We start from the raw sequence: 26,222 nt of genomic DNA on the forward strand, positions 1-26,222 counted from the left end.
TTTTGTCAGCCTGGTGGGTGGCAGCTGTCCAGAGAAAGGAAGCAGCCAACATTCTTTGTGGTGGTCCTGACAGACATTGACTCAGATCGACATTACTGCTCATGCCTGACCTTCTACGAGGCAGAGATCAATCTCCAGGTACAAAATCTTTTCTAGCCCAAAGTAAAGTCAAAGGGACATTTAGGAATCTTTTTTTATGGCATATTTGTTTTAGTTAAAACTGGCAGTTTTGAGTTTTATGGGCTACTTTAAAAAGCATGAGGAACGTTTTATGTTTTTGTGTTTAATATTGGAGTGGAGGGCAACAAGGTAAAGTTACTTTCCAGGTTTAATTGTCCCCTTTGAAAATATTGATCATAATCTGAATATTTCTAAGAATAGCATATCTATGGATTGGCTTATTAAGAAGATTAGTTTCCTCTCATGGTGAACCTGTGATTTTCCCTGCCCGTTCTTCTCCCAATGGGTCTTTTCTCACCACTGGTTTTTTATTTTAAATGTAGAACATTTCATCAGAATGTCTAAACTGTTTTTTACAGTGCTTGACATTATTGTTTTAGCCCCCAAGTAAATGTTAACTTATTATTGTTAGTGGTAGTATTATCAACATGATCAGACTGAAATTCATAAGCTAGAATGATAGAAATTCAAAATAATTGCTCTTTCAGAATATTGATTGAGGTTCTTAGTTTCAGACAACTGGATCTACTTTCTCTAATTTAAGCAGAAAGGATTTATGACAAAGTATTGGGCAACTTATGGAATTTCAGGGGTGAAGGGCAAGTAAGGAACCAGTTCTGAGTATTAGGAACAGCCCAGTTTGGGACTGTTCTCACAGAAACCTTTTACCACTTGGCACTTATGATTCTGGGTATGAGACAGTGTAACCTTCACCGTAGTTGCCCTAGAATATCCAGCCTTGTATGTGTGGCCCCTATGTCACTGCTGATTTCTGCTTTTAAGTGTCACATGGGTTGTTTCCCTTGTGGAAGTCAGATTACATGCAGAAATTACCTGCAAGAAAGTCAGGAAAAAGTAGGGGTTTTTTGTAGTTGTTGTTGGTGGTGATTTGTTTTGCTTTCCAGGTTCTGTGGTATAAGAAGGGAACTACAAAGAGGTTTGGAGGATGTTGAGCGAGCCAGTTTTCATTGTCTGTTGTGGTTTCTACTACACACAGATGAATGAGTATCACCACCAGGGGAACAGAGTGGCTTGCTTTCTGAGGTGGCCTCACAAAGGGACATTTGCTATCTTGATTATATTGATCAAACTCCAAGATCTGAACTTTCTGGATGCAGAAATCTGATTTTTTAATACAGAGGAGATAAATCAACTTTCATGATGTAGTCCGATGTATTAAAACCAGTATGCTAGTTTATTAATTTACAACAAAATGTTAAAAAGTTACACAGAACAAAATATGCTTTATCTGCATCATCAGCACATTCTCTCCTTGTTGTCAGAGCTTTGTGGGAAACCATATCAAAATCTGAAGGCTTTTGATTTTAGAATCAAACTAAAGAATATTTGATGTGAAATATTTCAGGACTATCAGATTAACATAGCTTGTTGCTTCTATTTGAAGTTAAGAATTATGTTGTCAATGGGGACAGTAAATTAGAAGTCTGTGTCTATAGTCTCCTCTTCCCTGAGTAGTGCCCGTATGCATGTTGCCAAAAAATAGCTGATCAAATACCCATTTTGATCAATTCAGTCTAAGTAAGTTAGAGATGTGTTCTCTAGCCCAAGCGCCACTTACTCTCTTTTAGCTGGCTCTTCATTTCTATATTGATCTTCAGAGTTTAAGTTAATGCTAAATGTAATATTTTCTGTTATTTCCATGTTCTTGAGGGTACCTCTCCACAACTTTCCAGTATTTTCTAATGAAGCTGAGATTGTTTAGATTCTTCCTCCTCTCTTTTTCCCTACTCACCCTCTCCTTCCCCCAGATAAACTGACAGAAAGGCAATACATTAAGATATTGTAGTAGGTGTTTATAAAGAGATTCTAGGAATTCTTGGGTATTTTTCAAACTTTTTATTTGGAAATAATTTCAAACTTACAGAAAAACTGCAGGAATAGTACAAACATTCACATGTCCTTTGCTCATATTCTTCACCTGTTGTTTTTATCTTGCCCCATTGATTTATTCTGAAATCTCTCTCCCCCTTCCTCCCTCACTCCCTGCTTCCCTTCTTTCTCTCTCCCTCTCTTCCCTTCCCTCTTCCACTATACATACACATACATGCACACACACACACACACACACATAATTTTTTCTGAACCATTTGAAAGAAAGTAGCATGCATCATCTTCCTTTACCCTAAATTCTTTAGTTATATTTCAAAGGAACATAAACAGTACATAAACAGTTATCAACCTCAGGAGATTTAACATCTATATAATACTTTAGTCTACATTCATACTCTAATTGTGTTGTTTGACTTAATGTTTTTTATAAAGCTCTGCCCCCTTTTCTTACAGTACAGAATCCAGCATATATTGCATATATTGCATTTAATTTTTATTTCTCTTTTGTCTCTTTTCATTTGGAATAGTTAGTTGCTCAGTCTTTATTTGTCTTATGACATTGACATTTTTGAATAATGTAACTACCCAACCTTTTTTTTTAACAGAATATTTCTTATTTTGTGTTTTCTGATGTCTCCCGTCATTAGATTCAGGTCGTATGTCAACAGCTGGAATACTACCTAAATGTGTTCCTTCAAGAGGTGTCTTTTTAAGGGTATACATTTGGAAGTACACAGTGTCTATCTGCCCCTCATGGATGATGTTAATTTTAGTAACGTGGTCAGGTGATTGTCAGATTACTCCTTGTACAGTTGCAGTTTTTTCTCTTGCAACTAATAAGCAAACTGTAGGAAGACACTTTAAGACTATGCCAATATCCTACTACTCATCAATAATGCTCCCCTAGATTTAGCATTTACTAATGATTCTTGCCTGTGCCAATTTTGAGTATGATGGTTGCAAAATGATCATTTTTCCAACTTCACACTCCCTCTACCTTTACCAGTCAGCAGTCGACATTTTACTGTAAGCACGAGCTCACCCTTGTTGCCTATCTTTCTGAGCTATGGACCCATGGATTCCAATTTTTTTCCCTTCAATAGTATGTAATTCATGAATGGGTCTCATTATTTCAGTGCACAAATTGTCCCATATTTGACCAATGGACATACCTCAGGCTGGCTCCTGTATTCTTGGACAAGGCCTCATTTTTTTTTTAAAGCATTTTTTAACTTTCTGTCGTAACAAGCAGATACAGGCTCATCTTATTCTCATTATTTCAGTGCACAAATTGTCCCATATTTGACCAATGGACATACCTCAGGCTGGCTCCTGTATTCTTGGACAAGGCCTCATTTTTTTTTTTTAAAGCATTTTTTAACTTTCTGTCGTAACAAGCAGATACAGGCTCATCTTATTCCTTTCCTGCTTCAGCCTCAAAATCAGCCATTTCTTCAAGAAGCCTTGGCTACTTTGAGTAGGGAATAATATTAGAAGCCAAGATCTGAGTTCTTATATATTTCTTTTTTTTTTTTTCCTTTTTGTCTTTTTTCGTGCCCGGCAACGGATCGCAACCCTCAGTGTCGCACCCGGACCGGACCGGGACCGGCCACGGGATCGCAACCCTCGGCGTCGCTCCCGCACCTCGCTCAGCCAGTGAGCAGCCAGTCTGTACGTGGGATCCGAACCCTCGGTGGGAGCGCCACCGCGCTTCCCAAGCAGCACACTATAGCAGTGCGCCACCGGGCCGGCCCGAGTTCTTATATATTTCAAATCAGTGTTTTGAAAATTATTTTTCTATTTAGCTTAGAAATTTTCCCACTTGACATTTTAAGTAGACCAAGAAAGTATAATTTATTGAGTTATTACAGTCAACTTCAAAAGTTTAGAGTCTGCTTCATAAAAGTTTTTCCAGGATTCTGAAAATGTAAATAAGTTATGAGATTTCCAGGTTCTATATAATTGTACTTCGATGCTAGGTACTAGCCAGAATTCTAAGACTGCTTTTCTCTGCTGGAAACAGAAAGTTAATGTCTTCTTGCCTGGTCCAAAAGAGGACACAAACAATGAGATAGAATTTGGAAAAAATAAATTAAAACCCCGAAGATGTTCCTTTCTAAGCCATCAGTAAGTTTGTTCTCATTTTTGGCATGAACTGTTCAGCTATGTCCTTTTTAAAAAATGTGTTTTTCTTTTATTTTTGGATCATATCATCAGTTCAAAATAGATCTTTTAATTCTCATTTGGTGTGAATTACTTCATACCAAATATAATACTATGACACATTATTTGGAATTCAAAAGAAAAGGAACTTAGGGATATACAGCATCCAAGGTATAATCGTGCAACATAAAAAAATGTTGGATCTGTTTTAGTCCCAAGATACAGTAACACTATCAGTAATCGCAAGCAAAACTTTGGCATTAGACTTTTGATAACATGTTCCCCAAATTATTCAACTAGGCAATGTGATCCTAAATTTTTTTAAGTAATCAGTAAAATATGATAGATTTGATATTGGTTTTTTATAGCTAATCTAAAAAAAAAAAAAAGATCGACCTATCTAAAATTTTCATTTAGTTTTGTGTCTTTTTAAGATTCTTTCATACATTCCTATACCTGTTTCTGAACCATGATAATTATTCAATTCTCAGTGAAACATTTGGTATGTTGGCAAACAAATTATAGTCAAAGAAAGAAAGAGAGGGAATGAATGAGGGTAATTTGGGGAAGTAAGGTGAGGAATAAAGAAAGAGACATTGAGGGCATAGGGTGTATTTCTTTATTTCTGAGGTCTTAAAATCTAGCTTGGGAGGCAGAACCAAAATTTAAGTACAACAGTGTTCCAAAGTACCATATGCTAAGTATTATTCAGTGAAATGGATAGTTATTGAAGAATGGCAACTGGAATAAGTCTTACAGAATTTAAAAGACCTTGTGGAGATTAAAAAAAAACAAGAGCTAAGGCTTAGAATAGGGGAAAGAAAAAGGGCAGTCCAGGGAGTTCCAGTCAAGATGGCAGAGTAGACGGTTCCTAGTGTTGCTCTCTTCCACAAAGTGGCCAATTTGCAACTATTAAAAAGCAACAACAGGAGACCTGAGATCTATGCTGGAACAGGCAGGAGTTGTGCGCCGTGGGACCCCAGTCCAGGCCAGTGTCTGCCGCCCAGAGAGGCCTGAGAGCCATGGGGTACACATGCCCCAAGTCAGCCACACCAGAAAAGGCAGGCACCATGGGGCCTTCAGCCTAGGTCAGTCCCTGCTGCTTAGAGAGACTTAAGAGCCTCTGGGCCCACACACCCCAACACAGCTGCTCTGGAAAAGGCAGGCACCGCGGGACCTCCAACCCAGGCCAGTCCCTGCCACTTAGAGAGATTTAAGAGCCTCTGGGCCCACATGCCCCAAAACAGCCACACTGGAAAAGACAGGCACTGCAAGACCCCCAGCCCAGGCTAGTTCCTGCTGCCCAGAATTGTCAGTCCCTTCAGAATCCAAGCCAGACATCAGGGTGAAATGAGTGGACTGTGATAACCGCTGCCACAATGACAAAACACTAAAGGAAAGATACCAAAAATATGAAAAATCAAGAAAGTACATCACTACCAAAGGAAAACCATAACTCTCAAGCTCTAGATCCTATAGAACAGGAAGTCTTTGAAATGACTGACAAGGAATTTAGAGCAACAATTCTAAGGAAACTAAATGAGATATAAGAAAACTCGGTTAGACAATACAAAGAAATGAGAAAAAATATACAGGATCTGAAAGAAGAAATGTACAAAGAAACCAATGCCTTGAAATAGAATGTAGCAGAGCTTGTGGAGCTGATTAATTCAGTGAAATAAAAAACAGAACAGAGTCTAACAAGCAGGCTGGAAGAGGCAGAAGAGAGAATTCCTGACTTTGAAGACAGGGTGTTTGAATTAACGCAGGCAGACCAGAGAAAAGAAAGAAAAAAGAATTTTAAAAATTGAAGAAAATCTAAGAGCTATAACAGACAACCTTAAGCGTTCAAATATCCAAATCATGGGTATTCCAGAAGGGGAGGAAAATGGAAATGGCATTGAAAACACATTCAATGAAATAATAACAGGAAACGTCCCAGGTATAGGGATCGTCACAGATCTCCAGATTCAGGAGACCCAAAGATCCCCAAACATATTCAACCCAGAAAGGTCCTCTCCAAGACATGTGATCGTCAAACTGGCAAAACTCAAAGACAAGGAGAGAATCTTAAAAGCTGCAGGAGAGAAGTGGCAAGTTACCTATATGGGAGCTCCAATCAGAATAACATCAGACTTTTCATCAGAAACCCTAAAAGCCAGAAAAGAATGGGATGATATATTCAAAATACTAAAGGACAAAAATTGCCAGCCAAGAATACTTTACCCACCAAGGCTATCCTTCTGAAATGAAGGACAAATATTATATTTCTCAGACAAACAAAAACTACAGGAGTTCACTACCGGAAAAAAATTGCCAGCCAAGAATACTTTACCCAGCAAGGCTATCCTTCCGAAATGAAGGACAAATAATATATTTCTCAGACAAACAAAAACTGCAGGAGTTCACTACCACACAACCAGCCATACAAGAAATTCTCAAGGAAGTACGGGGTTTGATACCTCAAAAACAACCATCACTGCCATGAATACTCAAGAAAGAACAAAACCTACCAGCAAAACAAAAATGCTAACAATAAAAGAAAAACAGTTTATCTACCACCACAAGAAACCAACAAATATAGAAGACAAACAGAAAATTAGGAAGAAAGGAACAAAAGTTACTTAAGACATCTAAACAAAAATCAGTACAATGCTAGGAGTAAATCAACACCTTTCAATAATAACTCTAAATGTAAAGGGATTAAACTCCCCACTCAAAAGACACAGACTGACTGACTAGATTAAAAAGATGGACCCAACAATATGCTGCCTTCAAGAGACTCACCTGACCTGTAAAGACACACATAAACTAAAAGTGAAAGGATGGAAAAAGATATATCACACAAATAGAAATGAAAAACGAGCTGGAGTAGCTATTCTTATATCAGATAAAATAGACTTTAGAGCAAAAACCATAAAAGGAGATAAAGAAGGCCACTATATAATGATAAAAGGATCTATCCATCAGGAAGAAATAAGTCATAAATATATACATACCCAATGTTGGAACAGCAAGATTTATAAAGCAAACACTATTAGACCTAAAGAATGAGATAGACACTAACACCGTAATATCAGGGGACCTGAAGACCCCACTCTCAACATTGCACAGATCATCTAGGCAACAAATCAATAGAGAAACACAAGATCTGAACAACACTATAGACCAATTGGACTTGGCAGATATCTACAGAACATTCCACCCAGCAACCTCAGAATATTCATTCCTCTCATCAGCACATGGAACATTCTCCAGGATAAACCACATGTTAGGTCACAAAGCAAGTCTCAACAAATGCAAAAAACTTGGAATTATTCCATGTATTTTTTATGATCACAATAGATTAAAATTAGAAATCAGTAACAAATGAAACTCTGGAAACTATACAAACACACGGAAATTAAACAACATTCTACTTAATGACATATGGGTCCAAGAAGAAATTAAACAGTAAATCAAATAAACGTCTCGAAACTAATGAAAATAATGACACATCATACCAAAACCTGTGGGATACTGCAAAAGCAGTTTTAAGAGGGAAATTTATTGGGCCGGCCCCGTGGCTCACTCAGGTGAGTGCGGTGCTGTTAGCACTGAGGCCACAGGTTCAGATCCTATATAAGGATGGCTGGTGGACTCACTGGCTGAGCGTGGTGCAGACAACACCAAGCCAAGGGTTGCGATCCCCTTACCGGTCCAAAAAAAAAATTTATCGTATTAAATGCTTACTTCAGAAGAATGAAAAGATGGCAAATAAATAACCTAACACTTCACCTTAAAGATCTAGAAAAACAAGAAAAATACAAACCCAAAGTTAGTAGATGGAAAGAAATAATTAAGATCAGAGCAGAACTAAATGAAATAGAAACCTGAAAAACAATACAAAAGATTGATGAAATAAAAAGTTGGTTTTTTGAAAAGATAAATAAAATCAACAAACCTTTAGCAAAGCTAACTAAGAAAAAAAGAGAGAAGGCCCAAATAACAAGAATTAGAAATGAAAAAGGTGATATTACAACTGACACCTCAGAAATACAAGAAATCATTAGAGGCTACTATAAATAACTATATGCCAACAAATTTGAAAATCTGGAGGAAATGGATAAATTTCTGGACACATACAAACTACCGAAACTGAGGCAGGAAGATATAGAAAATGTCAACAGACCAATAACTATAAAAGAGATTGAAGCTGTTATCAGAAGGCTCCCAGCAAAGAAAAGCCCAGGACCGGATGGGTTCACTGCAGAGTTCCACCAAACCTTCAGAGAGTAACTTATACCAATTCTCTACAAACTGTTCCAAAAGATTGAAACAGAGGCCATTCTCCCAAACTCATTCTATGAGGCAAACATCACCCTGATACTAAAACCAGACAAAGGTATATCAAAAATAGTAAAGTACAGGCCAGTATCCTTGATGAATACAGATGCAAAAATCCTCAACAAAATACTAGCTAACAGAATACAGCAACACATACACAAAATTATACACCATGATCAAGTGGGATTCATCCCAGGGACTCAAGGTTGGTTCAACATATGCAAATCAATAAATGTGATATGCCACATCACTAGAAGCAAAGACAAAAACTATATGATCATCTCTATAGATGCTAAAAAAGCATTTGACAAAATTCAACATTCTTTCATGATAAAGACTCTCGACAGGTTAGGTATAATTAAAGCCATAGATGATAAGCCCACTGTCAATATCATTCTGGACAGGAACTAGACAAGGATGCCCACTCTCACCACTCCTATTCAACATAGTGTTGGAAGTACTAGCCAGAGCAATCAGAGAAGAGAAGGAAATAAAGGTCATCCACATTGGAAAAGATGAAGTCAAACTGTAACTGTTTGTGGATGATATGATCCTATATATTGAACAGCCTAAAGCCTCTACAAAAAGACTCCTAGAGTTGATAATTGATTTCAGCAAAGTTGGAGGATACAAAATCAGCACACGAAAATCAGTAGCATTTCTATACTCCAACAGTGAACATGCAGAAAAAGAAATCAAGAAAGCCTGCCCATTTACAATAGCCACCAAAAAAATAAAATACTTAGGAATAAGGTTAACCAAGGATGTGAAACATCTCCATAATGAGAACTATAAACCACTGTTTAGAGAAATTAAAGAGGACACCAGAAGATGGAAAGATATCCCATGCTCTTAGATTGGAAGAATTAACATTGTGAAAATGTGCATATTACCCAAAGTGATCTACAGATTCAATGCAATCCCCATCAAACTTCCAATGACATTTTTCTCAGAAATGGAAAAAACTATCCTGACATTTATATAGAATAAAAAAAGACCATGCATAGCCAAAGCAATCCTGAGCAAAAAAAAATAAAGCTGGAGGCATAACACTACCTGACTTTAAACTGTATTACAAAGCTATAATAACCAAAACTGAATGGTACTAGCATAAAAATAGACACATGGATCAATGGAATAGAATAGAGAACCCAGAAATCAACCCATACACCTACAGCCATCTGATCTTTGGCAAAGGCAGCAAGTCCACGCACTGGGGAATAGGCTGCCTCTTCAACAAATGGTGCTGGAAAAACTGGATATTCATATGTAGGAGAATGAAACTAGACCCGTACCTCTCACCATATACCAAAATCAACTCAAAATGGATTAGAGAATTAAATATACATCCTGAAACAATAAAACTCCTTCAAGAAAACATAAGGGAAACATTCCAGGAAGTAGGAGTGGGTACAGACTTCATGAATAGGACCCCCAAAGCACAGGCAACTAAAGGAAAAATAAACAAATGGGATTCTATCAACTAAAAAGCTTCTGCGCAGCAAAAGAAACAATCAACAGAGTGAAAAGACAACCGACAGAGTGGGAGAAAATATTTGCAAAATATATATCTGACAAAGGATTAATATCCAGAATATACAAGGAACTCAAACAACTTTACAGCAAAAAACCAAATAACCCAATTAAAAAACGGGCAAAGGAACTTTATAGGCATTTCTCAAAGGAAGATATACAAATGGCCAACAGACGCATGAAAAAATGCTCAACGTCACTCAGCATCCAGGAAATGCAAATCAAGACCACTTTGAGATACCATCTCACTCCAGTCAGGATGGCTAATATCCAAAAGACTGAGAATGATAAGTGCTGGAGAGGTTGTAGAGAAAAAGGAACTCTCATACACTGTTGGTGGAACTGTAAAATGATGCAGCCTTTATGGAAAATGGTATGGAGGTTCCTCAAACAATTACAGATAGATCTACCATATGACTGTGCTATTCCACTGCTGGGAATATACCCAGAGGAATGGAAATCCTCATGTTGAAGGGATACCTGTACTCCAGTGTCTATTGCAGCACTATTTCCAATAGCCAAGAGTTGGAACCACCCCAAATGCCCATCACTGGATGAGTGGATAAGGAAACTGTGGTATATCTACACAGTGGAATTCTACTCTGCTATAAAAAAGAATGAAATACTACCATTTGCAGCAACATGGATGGACTTAGAGAAAATTATATTAAGTGAAACAAGTCAGGCACAGAAAGAGAAATACCACATGTTCTCACTTATTTGTGGGAGCTAAAAATAAATAAATAAACACACAAATAAAGGGGGGGAGAAGATAACAATTCCTTGAACTTTTTAAGACAAGAGAACAGATAGATGTAGTGGGGGGAGGGGATAAAGGGAGGGGGGAGGAGGAATGGGTAAAGGGTTATGAAAATCAACTACAATGTATATTGAGAAGTTAAAATTTTTTAAAAAGGCAATCCAGTCAAAAAGCTTACAGAAAGGAAAAAAAGATTTTAGTGCTTGTAATAAATTGAAGGCTTATCATGTTCTGGGTACTATGCTAAAAATTTTACAATACTTTATTTCATTTTATTTAATTCGTATGTGGTTTATTTCATTTTATTCTTATAGGAACACCATTGGTAAGTCTTCACGTTCCCATTTTACGGAGGAGTCTAAAAGACTTACCTAGGGACATTCAGGTACTAATTCAAAGAGCTTGACTCTGTCTCCAAAAAACAAATACTAAAACATATACTATAAAGCTGCAAAAATTATATTGGTGTGTTATTGGTTCAAGAACAAATGTCAAGAATAAGACCAATTATGGAAACAGAAAACATAGTCCAGAAGCAGATCCTAGTGTGTATAGGAGATCAGTATCCAATAATGGAAGCATTACAAATCAATGAAATCTATACACTTCAACAAATATTATTTAAACAGTTGGTGGGCTATTTGAGAAAACAGAATAAATTTAAATGCTCATAATATCATACCAACAATTAGTTCTAAAAGATCAAGAAATTAGCTGGAAAATGAAGTAATAAAAATGCATTTCTAAGCTGATATCTAGAAGAAAACTTAGAGCAGCGGAGGAAATCACATACAAAACATTTGCTAGACTTATCCAAATACAACTCAATCATTTTCTGTTTCTTTTTTTCCCCCTTGTTAGCAAAGTAAACTGTGCTCATTGTAGAAAATGTAAAATGTATAGGGAAGAAAGTGAGAGAACAGAAAATTATAGTTTGACATATTTTCTTCCAATAATAAGAATTTTTTTTTGCTAAAATGGTTATATACTAATTGACCATATGGATATAATATATTTAATCAGTTTGCTGATAGAGATTTATTTCCTGTTTTATCAATATTATGACTAATGTGATGAATATCTTTTTGGAAAAATTTTCATTCTCTCAAGAAGTGTTTATTCAATGATAAAGTATTTCACTGAACTAGAAATTAAAAATAACAAAGTGTGAGAACTGGGATTGCCCATAATATAATCAACATTATACTTGATAGCATTCTAGAGACTAATTCTTAGACTTTATTCAGTCAACAGAGTGTAGCAAAAACTAGTATAAGTAGCATAATTCAGACAGAAAAAAAAATTGGGAGACTTGCATATTCTGAGTTTATTTTATTGTTTTTTTTTTTATAATTTACAGTTTATGCAAGTATCCACGTGGGATTCTCCTTATAGTATGAATGGTGAAGATTATGCTTTTTACCAAATCATTCTATCTCTACCCTCTCTCCCTTTTTAAAATGGGAATGGGCTAATGGACAGAATGCTGAATCTTAACAGTCCCCTTGATATTCCTCACAGATTTTGTAGGGAAAACTGTCCCCGAATTAGTTATGACTAATTTATTTTACATACTTAAAATTATGTGAGACATTAAAAGAACAGGAGAAGCTTCTGAGAACAAGTTCCCAAGTTCAACATCAAGTGCCTTTTAAATTTCAACAAAAATTTCAGTCTCGGAAGAGCTGCAGTAAGAACTGTATAATGTTACGTTATTTAAACACAGGAAAGATTATTACATTCAAATGTAGTTAAAGGAAAAAAGAAGTCTGAATGTGTTTTTTGTTTGTTTCTTTTTTATTTTTCTAACTTTTCGTATTAACAATTTTACTTCTCATGTGTTATCTCTCTCAAATAGTTTCTTTGAACTAATACCTTATTTCTTGTAAAGGTTACAGGTAAGAATATAAGACAATGGAAGGAGAACTAGCCTAAGAGAAGACTTGGCTTGTTAATCCCAGTTATGCTTTTTATGAGCTGTATGACCTTAACAAGTCATTTTATCTCTCTGGGCATGAGATTGCTAATTTGTAAAATGAAGAAGGTAGTTGATTTGAAATATCTTCTACTACTGTATCATTTTTATTATTGTCATATTAACTATATCTTATTTTTAAGATATAGTTCAATATTGTTCATAGTAGATATACTTAATTTCATCTAAATTAGGATTCAAAGATGCTCATAGTAGATATACTTTAAAATTTCCGTCAAAGTTAGGGACCAAAGAATGTAATTCCAAGTTGTCTTCTGAACAAGGTGAACTTTTTAGATGAATGTACATTGTTGAATTTATTGCATGATACTTGCTTATAACCAAATGTCCTATTTCTTTATGCAATATTTAAATGCTTCATGTTACATGGTCATTAAACAAAGTTTCAGCATATATTCCTTAAGAAAATAAAGCTGAAATCTTGATCCTTGTGACCAGTGTTTAAACTTCTCCGTCAGGAATTCCAGGGAAGTGTATTTTATTTGACGTAAGAATTGTTGAACTTAAGTTCTAAGATCTAGTAGTTTATCATACAATATTAATGTAATGTTTTGTCTTAGAAAAATAATTTCATATTTTATTGTGTTTAATTTTTTCACCAATTTTATCAGGTAGTGAAAAAAGAAATTTAAAAGGAATCCATTGACTATGGTGGATTACAGTACAATATTCTTGAATTTATGAAAACCTAATTTTGGGGTGGTTAACCTTGTTAGAACACAAAAATGAAACTTATATAGTGTCTCCCCACCTCACACAAAAGTTTGTACTCGTTGTCTCTTTTCCTCAAGAGATAAGGATTAGCTTAATAGTATTTCTCATGATTTTGACATTAAGTCATTTCTAAATGTTCTTTATAATTTTATAAGATAAGCCAAAGAATCCTTGAGTATTATTTAATAATTTAAACTTGAGACCCCGCCAGGGTCCTGAGGTTTGTAGCTGGGGGAAGCCAAAAACACTCAGCATACCGAAAACACCATTTACATACGGGTAGAGCACCATAGCCACTGCAATTGCCACAGCTACCACAAAAGCTGCTAGTCTCTATAGCAGTAGTCACAGCCACTGTGCAGATGGCACATCAGACTCTCAACTGCATTGACACAGGAGAGGCATCAGCAGAGACCAAAAAAAAGGAGGTCCTCTCTCCACAAAGCACACTCTGGAGCAATAGGAGAAGCATTATCTGATTTACAATAATAGGGGAGGACTTGATCACACCTGTCTCAGTATTGGACAGATCATTAGGCAGCAAACCAAGAGAGGAACAGTTAATCTATCAGATGGAGAGAACAAATCTATGGTTATTTTAGAAGGGAGGAGTGGGGGAGGGGGGATTGGATAAGGGGCATAAAGAATATGTATGATTTGTAACAATTAATATGCTAATAAAAAATAAATTTAAACAAAAGTTGAATTAATTATATTTTGGGCATAAATGATTTCTCAATGCCACTGGCTATATTCCCCAGTTTATGATGAATTCATTAATTCTGATTTCATTAATTCATTAATGCATAAGATATTAATTGGAGACTAAAGATGTTTTAAAGAAGGTATGTAGTAAGAATTATTGAAATAAAAGATGCCAAAAATTATAAACATCAACAAATGACCATTATTATATTCTTCTGGTATTAAAAAAACTATTGCAAATTAATCTATTTTATCAATTAATAATGTCAAAATAGGCAAGGAATTTTAGTTAAATATGCTCAGCATAAAAAATTAGTGTTCAGGTCACCATCTTTTTTAAAGGTACATAGGACTAAAATTAGTAAAATTATATGTGCAGGTAGGTATATATTACAATTCAAGCCAGTCGCAGTACAAAGCAACACTGCCTTTTTCTCAGATTGGCCTCTTTGAGTGCTTTGGCTTCCCTTAATGTTGGATTTGTTTTTTTCACTTTACTTTTACCCCTGACTATAATATGATAAATGATAATTTTAAGTCCCAGCTCACTGCTATGGGCCTCACAGATTTCCCTTCTCAAAGTTTACCAAGCACTTTAAATATGAACCACATAATGTTGCAGTATTGTTTTGCACTGATTGCTGTTGTTTCACCTGTGTTGCTCTTAGCACTTAAGCTAGATTTTAAATTTCCTGACAGAAAGGGCCGCACCCTGTCCTTCTGTGATAGTGACTGTGTGGTCAATCATGGTCAAATGTTTAATAAATAAACACATTCTGGTACATTAGTCTTTGCTTTTTTTTAATGTTAAACTTTTTGTTATAAAAACAATAAAAATGTGAACATGTTTGAAAATTATTTTTCTCTTAATGTATATATATTTATATGTGGTATATATCAACTGTAATCTGAAGACCCAAAGGCATTTGAAGTATAACCTTCTAGACCTTTCTTTCTCCATGTTGAAAGTATAAAGACACTCAATACAAATTTATACTCACTCATACACACTCTGTATAGATAGTGCTTTTTAAGTTGTTTGTGTTAGAAGCCTTGTAAATATTGTTCAGCTAGATAAAATATTGTGAAAATATTTTATCTAGCTGGATAAAGTATTGCGAAAATATTTTATAAAATATTGTGAAAATATTTTATCTAGCTGGATAAAGTATTGCGAAAATATTTTATAAAATATTGTGAAAATATACTGTAAAATATTAAATTTCAAAACATTATTAAATATCTTACATTCATAGGCTAAGTTTTGAATTTCCTGATTATTAAGTTTTTCACATCTTTTTAAGATGTGAAAATCTGTCATTGTAAAATACACACCAAATAAAGCCAGTACCATTATATAATTATTACACAAAAGATATTCTAGCAGTCATACAGAAAAGGCAGTATTCCCCTTATGTGATAAATTATTTGTAGAAGAATTTGATCAATAGCATCACATTACCATCTCCTGGAACAAACCTTATTTTATCTAACAATTTTGGGGTTTATTTGTTGGTTTTTTATCATAGCGTTAAATTTTGTTTTGAATACAGGAACATGAATTTTTTTCTAAACCTGGGACATTGTATTCTTGTAGGAGAGTTATTAGAGTTAAGAATAATAACATTTTAGGATTTATAGCACATTTACAATGCAGAAGTCAACATCTGTAATAAAAAGTGATATAAATAAAAGTGAAATTATTTTTACTTAATTCTGATTTACATTATATTGGATCTTTTTTCTTTATTGTTAATAACTCTTCCTTTTAGTGGGTGTTTAATTAAAGAACAGCCTTAAGAAATGACTGATGGGGGCCGGCCCGGTGGCGCACTGGATAGTGCGCCGCTTGGGAAGCGCGGCGGCGCTCCCGTCCGAGGGTTCGGATCCCACATACGGACCGGTTCCTGCTCACTGGCTGAACCAGGCGCGGGAGCAGCGCCGAGGGTTGCGGTCCCGTTGCCGGTCCCCGGTCCGGTGCGGGGGCAACACTGAGGGTTGTGATCCATTGCCGGACACAGAAAAAGGCAAAAGGCAAAAGACAAAAAAAAAAAAAAAAAGAAATGACTGATGCATTCTGTTTTGTGTTTTGGTCAAAGTAGGTTAATGGTCATTTATTTGAAATGGTTCTCTGCTTACACAAGCTAACTTCTAATGGTACTCAAGGGCTTTTATTACAATCTCATAAAAATGTGAATAGTTTTATCTCTTCCAGGAATTTTAGTCATTCTTTTGTCGTTTTGAATTTGTTAGTAATCCATGAAGAATATGATTCATTAAGTGTGGAAATCTTTGGTAAATTCATATTCATCACATTTTTATTATTTCTAAGGATTCCAAAAACCAACCAACCTAACTTTAGTTTTTGCTTTGTAACAAATGAAAATCTTTCAACAGCATATGGACCTTATCATACGTGTAAAAAGTAGACAGATAGTTCCCTTCAGATATGTGCATTCCATAGACATCTAATACTTGATTATATTGCACTGTACTAGAAACTAAATGGGCTCTAAAGGAAATAGAAAATATAGTTTTTGGCCTCCATGAGTGGAGGAAAAAGGACTTCCCTTGGCAAAATACACAGGACCATTCCAAGAAAATTCACTCTTGCTTGTATGTAGTGAACAAATATTAAGTATCAACTATATGCCCAACTCTTATTTTAGGAACTGGGAAATCATCATTGAACAAAACAGACAGAAATCCTGGTCTTTATGGAATATATTTTAGTGGGGGAGATAGACAAATCAAACAAGATACAGTAAGTAAAATGGATAATATATTGGGTAGTGACAAGTGGCATGGAGAAAAATAAATCAGGGAAAGGGCACAGGGAGTGGTAGGGCATTGCAATTTCAATGAGGATGGCTAAGCCAAAGTTTATCAGAGCAGAAGATGCTTGAATGAAAACCTAAAGGAGATGAGGAACTTAGTCATTAGGGTATCTGTGGAAAGAGTATCTGAGGCAAAGGAATATCAAGCAAGTGCATAAGCCTGTGGATAGGAGCATGCCTAGCATGTTTGAAGAGCAACAAGGAAACAAAGTGGGGTTAAAGAAGAATAAAGGGGATAAAGGAAGGGTATTATAATAATCCAGACAACAGATAATGGTGGCTCACAGTATTATGGTAGCAGTGGAGGTGGTGACAAATCAGGATTTGTTGACAATTGGATATGGGCTATGAAAAAGAGGGGAATGAGGATTTTTGGCTTGCCAGGTGGAAGAACTGGATTGCCATTAACTGAGATAGGGGATTCTCCAGGAGCTACGGTTTGGATGTGTTTGAGATATCTGTTAGTCATCTAAGTGGAGATGTCAAGCAGGAAGCTGGATATGTCATTTTGTGACATTTTAGGGAAAGGCTTCGCAGAAGAAATAAGCATAAGCAAGTGTGATCTGTTGGTAAACCACTCTGGAAAGTAAGAGAAAAAAATAATCAGTAAAGAAAAGGCTTCAGGGAGAAAGGTAAATTTTAAGCTGTAAAGGAAAGCAGAGATTCTAGGTAGGGGAAATGTCCTAGAATCTTAGAATATCATCTAGAAATAACTCTTAATGCTTTATTACTTTGACCATTTTTTCCCTTAGAACCTTTACAGTATGCCATATAGTATTATGGAACAACAGGTGCACAGGAAGTATTTGTTGACTCATAAATAAGAATAATATTTTTCCAAGTGTATTAACCAGTATTTAGTCATTGAAACTTAGGAGTTTTTTTTTTTAAGACTTTCTTTTTTTTTATTGTGGTAAAATATACATAAGATTTACCATTTTTAACCATTTTTAAGTATACAGATCAGTGGCATTAAGTACATTCTGAAATTTATTGGCATTGTTGCTATGACCAAAAGCAATTTAGAGCTGATTGTGCTTTACTTTCAAGAGCGTTGAGCATTCTACAAGCCTTAGAGTCCTTGTTTGAAAGATTAGGACAAGCAGAAAACAGAAATGAAAATTAATGCCTTATTTCTAAAACAGTTTTTTTTTTTTTTTCTTCTCTTGAAAATTGACTTTCTATTTAAGTGAGTGTCACTTTTAATTGTTTTGGTCACTATTTAAAATAATTCAAACATGTCTTATTTACCTTCAATTACTGGTACCTCACTCAGAATGGAAATGCTCAAGTAAAGTTGTGGTACCTATCTGGAGCTTAAGGACTTTTTCAAAAATGAAATAGGCATTCCCTGCTTCATAATTTCTTTGCCTACTTGCCTCTTAAATTGCTCTCAAAGTTTAGTCTTTCTTTTAATTTTTGTAAATTATATTTTGTAATTAATTTTGGATTTCTGTAAATTATATTGAAGGTGTATGTTATGTCCATCTTTTGTGAATTATGAACCTAGGAAATTCTGTCCATTGATTTTAGTGTCTGTTTTTCTAGGGAACTAAGAAGGAAGAGATTGAAGGTGAAGAGGAAGTGTCTGGTTTAATTCAGCCTGCAGAAGTGTTTGCTCCCAAAAGCCTGGTGTTGGTTTCCAGATTAGATTATCCAGAAATTTTTAGGGTAAAGAACTCATAGTTATCATTATTCATTTGTATTATTGGGTAAATCTGTTTTGAGTGAACCATGGTGTCAAGTTCTTTGTATTGAAAATATCGTTAGGTTGATTTAGGAATTCACCAATAACATAAAATTAGCATGAACGGGAGAAATACATTCTTCTTTGATGAAATAAAAACCTGAGTAAGTTAATGTGACTTTTTAAACTTCTAAGGACGTAGTATTTGTTTTAAAATAGATCTCATACTTATTGAACATGAAATTTATAAATAAAAAATAATTTGATTACCTGTAGCAAATTTAAAATACATTGGTAATTTAACATCTTTTTGTATGTTCACTCACCTTATGGGGAGTCAGTTTCAAGTAAATAATTGGACGGGTGTTTGAGATTTCAGATAATTCTGATTATACAACTGCCCACATAGCTTTAAAATATTGTTTACTTCAGATATTTTCTTTTTTAAAACACTCAGAATTTTCAAGTGTAAGGAAAAATTCTAATTTATTTATAACAATTTGTACTAATATGTAATTTCTGGAAAACTTTTCCAGAAAGTGAAATTATATCTATTTTAGAAAAATTAACTTAGTGTCAAGATTTCAATGACAGTGGGTAACTCCTAACAAATACTAATTTTTCAGAGTCACAAATTTCAATAAACTTAGAGATTTATAAAGATTGCATTTTACCTTATGTTTTACCACCCGCCTTACTCTGAGCTCAAAGTGTTAATCTTATTATCTTGTCTCTATTCTGCTATCCTTTGTTTATAAGTCACATAAATTAAATTTTTCTATAGAATAATTTATCTTGATTTATAAAAACCACAAAACAAGATAAAGTTTCTTACTTTTTATCTTGAAATCTGTAGTTTTATAAAGTACGTTGAAGCAAAAGCAATTTTAGCCCTACAGAGCTGCTAAACTAATTATCTGAGCACACCTGTTTTACAAATTATGGATTTCTGTTTTTTATAAACTCATCTCAGAAGCTCATATGGAGGTCTGGTTTTAGAGGAAAATTTAATAAACTGAATAATATTTGCTACTTAAAATGTATTCCATGTTCACTGTAGAATATAATTTACTAAGTTCAAAGAGAAATTTTTCTAGGAGCAGGTGTCACAAAAATTTATCTTTAGTGCTTCCTTTTTCCATGAAATAACTACGTACATCTTTCTCTTTTCAGGCTTGCCTGGGTTTGATCTATACTGTGTATGTGGACAGTCTGAATGTCTCCTTGGAAAGTCTCATTGCAAACCTTTGTGCCTGCCTTGTCCCAGCAGCTGGAGGGTCTCAGGTAAACAGCATAGAAAGGGAGATGGAGAGGAACTGTTCCTCTTCCCTCTCCTTTATTTAATTTAATTTATGAAGAAAGGGAAAGAGAATTCTTTTAATATTTTTGTTTTAGAGAAGATCTTAGTTTAATTAACCATTGTCCCTGTGGTCTGCCTTCTAGGCACCCAAGATTCCATTCTTTTCTTAGGTCATGAGGTTAATTTTAACATGGGGTTCACCTTTCACATAGCATAATTAGAAGTCATATTTTGTGTAACTTGAACTCTATGAAAGTACACTTTTTTAAGTGTACTTTTAAATATGCTTTCTACCTTTCTTACTCCTCTATATGTTACACGTCATTTTTATTAACTTAAATAAAAAACATTTCAGTGATAAAAATTAGCGAATAACATTGAGAAAACTCAGCACAGATCTTTGTGACATAACTGCTTCTGAATAGATTTATTTATTCTATATGTCTTAAGATTTATATATTTGTCTCTGAATAGAAAAATAAGAACCTCAGCTGCTAGGATTTATTTATTGTTTCTAGGGTAATCATGCTTGGAAAAAAATAGACTCTTAAACCCTAAAAATCATTAATTGATAATTTATTTTGCTTATTCTTATATAACATTGGAAATAGAGGACAGCCCTCTAAAAGTTATATTGTTTGTCCTCAGTCTGACAAAGACATTACTTGTAGTGAAATTGGCATCCTTTTTTCTTGCCCTTTGCCTTTTTAACTGTCTTCTGTCTTTTCCAGTGTCTTTTGTCTTAAATTTTTATATTTCTTTTTTTTCTCCTGCTCTCTCTTCCCTCATTCTTCTACCTCTGCTCCAAAGGTAGGATATTAAAATGAGTTTGGTCATGGTCCTAAACTTTAAGAGAAGGAGAATTGTTTTGTGGGCCTTTAGTAAAGTTGTTGACTTTAGCATTTTATGTGTCTCCTTTCTAATAAATTTTCAACTTTCAACTACTGAATTTTCTTGCACTATATTCATTTGTACACAAAGTAACTTGAATGTTTCTGGCTATACAGTGTTGCTCTTTGCATCTGTTAACTAGATATTATATGGTCATTTGCCCTAAAATTGAACTTCATCAAGGGTTCAGATCCCCATACTGGCCAGCCACAAAAAAATAAATAAATAAAATAAAATAAAATAAAATTGAACTTCAAAGGGATTTTCGTTTTAAGAAAATGTCTGAAATTATTTGTGTGTATGTGTATGTATGTGTGTGTTTCTTCCATTCTGCAGAAGCTGTTTTCCTTGGGTGCAGGAGATAGACAGCTGATCCAGACTCCTTTACATGATAGTCTTCCAGTCACAGGCACTAGTGTGGCTCTCCTATTCCAGCAGTTGGGTATGTCTTTTCTCCCATTTTCAATGTCTTCTTGTAGAAGCCTGTGGGGAAAAAAAGATTTATTTTAACTTCACATCACCTGACATGAATCAAGAAAATATAAAACAAACCATTAATATCTGATATATCAAATCTATAGGTTTGTGGGTCCTAATCTTATCTAGTGTTCATTCTTTTTTAAATTTTTAAGCCAGATTCTACAATCTCTCTACTTCTCTTCTCCCAGTGAAAGTTTCTACTCCTGAGTTATCTTAATTAAGTCCTAATATAATTATAGGTATTTTCTTTAATGTGTGAAAAAAGTAATCCTTCCCTGGTGGTACTTACTTCTCCAAAGAACATCTTGTTGATTAAATCCCCCTCCTAAACTTTTGTAAAAAAAATTTAGGGGTTCATGGACTACCTGAAGCTTTTCCATGGTCCCCACTAACCATTGACTTAATTGCTTTTAGCCAAGCACCATTCACTTGACTGTTCTACTTTTATAAGGGGCTGTATACCTCAAAAGGGGCAATGAAAGCAAAGATTTACCATGAAGAGGAATAGAAAGGTATGACACAAATAAAATTAATTCATGTACCCAAATGCTACCATTTCTCTTTAACTTATTGATTGAGAATTTGGGGAGTGATGTCAGCAAGATGGTGGAATAGGAAGTTCCAGCCCTCGTTCCTGACAGAAACTGATTTAACATATACCAAAAAAATACCTATATGACCAATTCAAAATCCAGTTACCCCAGGCTTGCACAAAGCCAAGAACAGCAGCAATGAAATGGGTAAATAGAGCAATTTCCCATTACCTGTGTCAGCCTGTCTCCCAACTCTCCTCCACTTGGAGAGGCAGGGAGGAGAGAAGAGTGGAGCTTGCTTCCTGAGTTTCTGACTATTGAGTGGCTGCGGTTCTGTGTCGCCTCACTGGGAGCATGAGCAGGAACTGTCATAGTTTGGATGTCTGGCGGTGATTGGATGTGATTAGGAGAAGGCACACAACTTGAGGCTTATCCTTCAGGAGGGAGGGAGAGGATTATCCAGTGTTCTGGCTTTTCGGAGAGCTGCCTGAGTATTGGCAAAGATTGGAGGAACTGGAACTATTATTCATTGCTGATAGGAATGTGAAGTGGTACAGCTACTTTGGAACACAGTTAGACTATTTTTTAAAAACTTAAGCAAACTGTATGATCCAGCCATTCCACTCCTAGGCATTTACATAAGGAATATGATAGTACATGTCCATAAAAATATTTGTACATGAATGTTCAAAGTCATTTTATTTACGATAGTAAAAAACTGGAAACAAGCTTAATGTCCACCAGTGGTAATGGATAATTGATAATAGAAATGGATAAAAAAATCTGTGGTATATCTATATAATGGAATACTACTATGCAATACATAGAAATGAATTGTTGATACATACAACATAAATTAACCTGAAAATAATTAATTATGCAGAATGAAAACCATCAGGCAAAAAAGAATGCATATGTGTGATTTAGTTTCTATAAATTTCTGAAAATGCAGTCTAATCTATGGTGGGAAGAGAGAGATTACAAAGGGACATGAGGAAACTTTTTGGGTGAGGTTTGTGTTCATAATCTTGATTGCGGTGATGATTCAACAGGTATGTATGTAAAATTATGAAATTCTAAAAGAAAGTTGAAAGCACATATTCACACAAAAACTTGTACATGAATGTTCATAGCAGAATTATTCATTATAGTCAAAAAATGTAAACAACCCAAATGTCTGTCATCTGATGAATGGATAAACAAATTGTGGTATTTACATACAATGGAAAATTATTTAGCCATAAAAAGGAATGAAGAAGTATCGATACATGCCACAACATGGATGAATCTTGAAACATGCTAAGTGAAAAAAGCCAGACACAAAAGGCCATATCTTGTGTGATTCTGTGTATATGAAATGTCTGTCATACAGAAAGTAGATTAGTGGTTACCAGAGACTGGAGGGAGGGAGAGGGAGATGGGAAGTGCTGCTCATGGGTATGGGGTTCCTCTTGGAAGGTGTAAATTGTTCTGGAGTTAGATACTAATGATGGTTGCACAACCTTGTGACTCTACTAAAAAACACTGAATTTTCAGTACACTTCAAAAGAATGAATTTTATGGTATGTGAATTGTAGCTCAGTAAAGAAAAAAATGTTAGGACCTTGTCAAAATAATTCAAGAGCCATTTTAAAGAGGGTTGCAAGTGATCTAAGATGGTAGAATTTTAGTTTCAAAAATGACCATAATTTTAAATGATTGAAACCCACCAAATATTTTAAGATCTGCTTTAAAAAAAACAAAAACAAAAAATCTCACTTTAGACAAATTAAGTTTAACAGGGCTTAATTGAGCAAAAAAACAAATTGTGAATCGCGAAGCTGTCAGAACCAGAATAGGCTCAGAATGACTCAAAAAAACAAAAACAAAAAATCTCACTTTAGACAAATTAAGTTTAACAGGGCTTAATCGAGCAAAAAAACAAATTGTGAATCGCGAAGCTGTCAGAACCAGAATAGGCTCAGAATGACTCTGAGACTGCAGACCTGGTCAGAGAAGATTTACAGACAGAAAAAGAAAGTGACATACACAAAATGGAAGTGAGGTATAAAAGTGGATTGATTACAGCTGGGCATTTGCCTTATTTGGACACAGTTTGAACAACTGGCTCCCTGTGATTGGCTGAGACTGGCCTCCTTGTTATAGGAGTAGATTACCATCTGTTTGCACATCAAGTTAGGTTATAAGAGTAGGTTACAGTCTGTTTGCATATGAAGTTAGGTTACAGTTTACTATGTCTGAAGAAATCTTTGGGCCAAAATTAATTTAACAGATATATGAATTCATAATATTAAAATAAAAAGGAATTACCACCTACCTCAGAATATGACAGGGAACCAATTTGTTATCTTGAAAACAAATAAAAAAGGAAAAACAAATAAAAAAAGAAAATTTTTCAGAACGGAAAACAAATAATAAAAGAAAACAAATAACCCAATAATAGATGAGGGAACTGTCTCTTTTTTAAAGTATCTTAATTAATAAATGAAAAAGAAATGGTAGAAATGGAATATCATCATTTAACAACCCTAAGCGAATGAGTATCTGAGCATCGACAACTGTTACCACAAAAAACACACAAATATTATGTACCTAACCTTGGTAAATGCTACCTGCCAGAGGGAGTACACCTGAGTCTGATGACAGGAAATGAAGAAGACAGAGGAACATGTTGAACTGCACGAAGAGAATGTAATTACCAAAATCCAGGCTGTTAGCAACCGTATCAGTCAAATGTCCCAGATTCTTTAACAAATAAGGAAAGGAAAGGAATGGAGGAGGAACTTCTAGATTAAAAAAGATTTAAAGGACATCCAGTTTTTTAATAGAGTGAGACTGGACTATAGTATCTAGTGATGCACTTTGGGGTGATAAAATTGCTGATAGAAAAATTAAGAAAGTGGGTAATGTAAGAGTCAGCATGGTTGCTTATGGCAGTAGAGAGGGGTTATGATTGGGGGCATGTGAAAGGGGCTTTCACGGTTGCTGGCAAAGTTCTCTTTTTTGATGGGAGTGGTGTTTGTGAGATAATTCATTAAGCCAAATATTGATTTGTATGATTTTCTTTTTTCTTTTTTTTGGCAGCCGGCCGGTATGGGATCCTAACCTGTGACTTTGATGTTATAAGGCTGTGCTGTAACCAATTGAGTTAATAACTAGCAGCTCAGTTTTCTGTATTTGTGTATTATTTTGTAGTAAAAAGTTTTTTTAAAAGAAAAAACTTGTAAAACTGTTTAACTTTTTATGTGCACACCTATCCTCTATTTAAACAAACAAACCTTAAAAATACAATGGTGCAAGCAAATTAAAGACTTTATCCCTTCTCACATAACAAAAAGTCTAAAGGTAGGCAGTCCAGTGCTGATACATGTTGGTTCTGGGATGTCTTTAAGTATGGTATAGAAATTCTGTCTGTCCTTATCCCTGTTTATTAATCAGGAGTTTTCCCTTAGTAGATAGTGAGCTTCAAAAACTACCATGTCTTATTATTCTTTGTGTCCTCTATATCTGGCATAGTGTCTCAGGCACAGAAGGCATTGTTTATTGAATAAGTGAATGAATACACTAGCCATGAAGAAATGGCTACCATTTCTCATTAGAAGATTTTCTGTGTACAGATAAAGGGTGCCAGAGTATGTGATAACTGGTCATTTGAAGACTAGGTTTTCTTATTTTACTCTCTCTTATTTTGAGCTTAATTATCTCTTGCTTTCATATTCTAAATTCACTTTTTCAGGGAAAGAATAAGGAAAAGATAAGGAAGGAAAGCAGAAAGAAGGATGCAGTGTTGCGTGCAGAGTTGTTTCCAAAGCACGTGGTGGTGATAATTTTGTCTAACGGCATCCTCTTATCACCAGTCATTTTGGTTGGACCTTTGTTGAAGGCCAATATTAGACCATTATCAGAGTTTACTACTTGGGTTTGTAGTAGTGGATTTTACAAAGCACAGGCAGGAAGCAGATAAGACTACAAGATTCTTTTGTAGCCTTGACTAGTTTTCCTGTAAAAAGTCTAAATGTAATGATAGCATTTCCTTTGTTCTTCTCTCTAGGAATTGTTATGATAATGATTTGTTTTTCACAGTTTGAAAGGTCTCTGTGTTTGCCTGAAATAATTATGTAGACTTCTGTCTCACTCCCCATAATTTCCTGTTAATCACTTTCATCTCCTTCTTACCATCTTTTTGATTTGATTGTTTTTGTTGCTGTAGTCTATGAGAAGTATTTTTGTTTACCTGAAGATTTGTACTTTAAGTGTGGGAAATAA

At 34.9% G+C, this 26,222-nt stretch overlaps 1 protein-coding gene across 1 annotated transcript; it reads left to right on the plus strand.

The window, feature by feature from the left end:
• On the plus strand, positions 1-26,222 carry LOC103593234 (myotubularin-related protein 13-like; the record flags this gene model as incomplete). Its single annotated transcript, XM_008576189.1, has 5 exons — positions 1-138; positions 18,614-18,736; positions 19,926-20,036; positions 21,280-21,385; positions 26,167-26,222. Coding segments are annotated over 5 exons (534 nt in total), but the record flags the coding sequence as incomplete, so codon positions are not given.

Source organism: Galeopterus variegatus, unplaced genomic scaffold, assembly GCF_000696425.1.
Source record: "Galeopterus variegatus unplaced genomic scaffold, G_variegatus-3.0.2 Scaffold1305, whole genome shotgun sequence".
Lineage (NCBI taxonomy): Eukaryota > Metazoa > Chordata > Mammalia > Dermoptera > Cynocephalidae > Galeopterus > Galeopterus variegatus.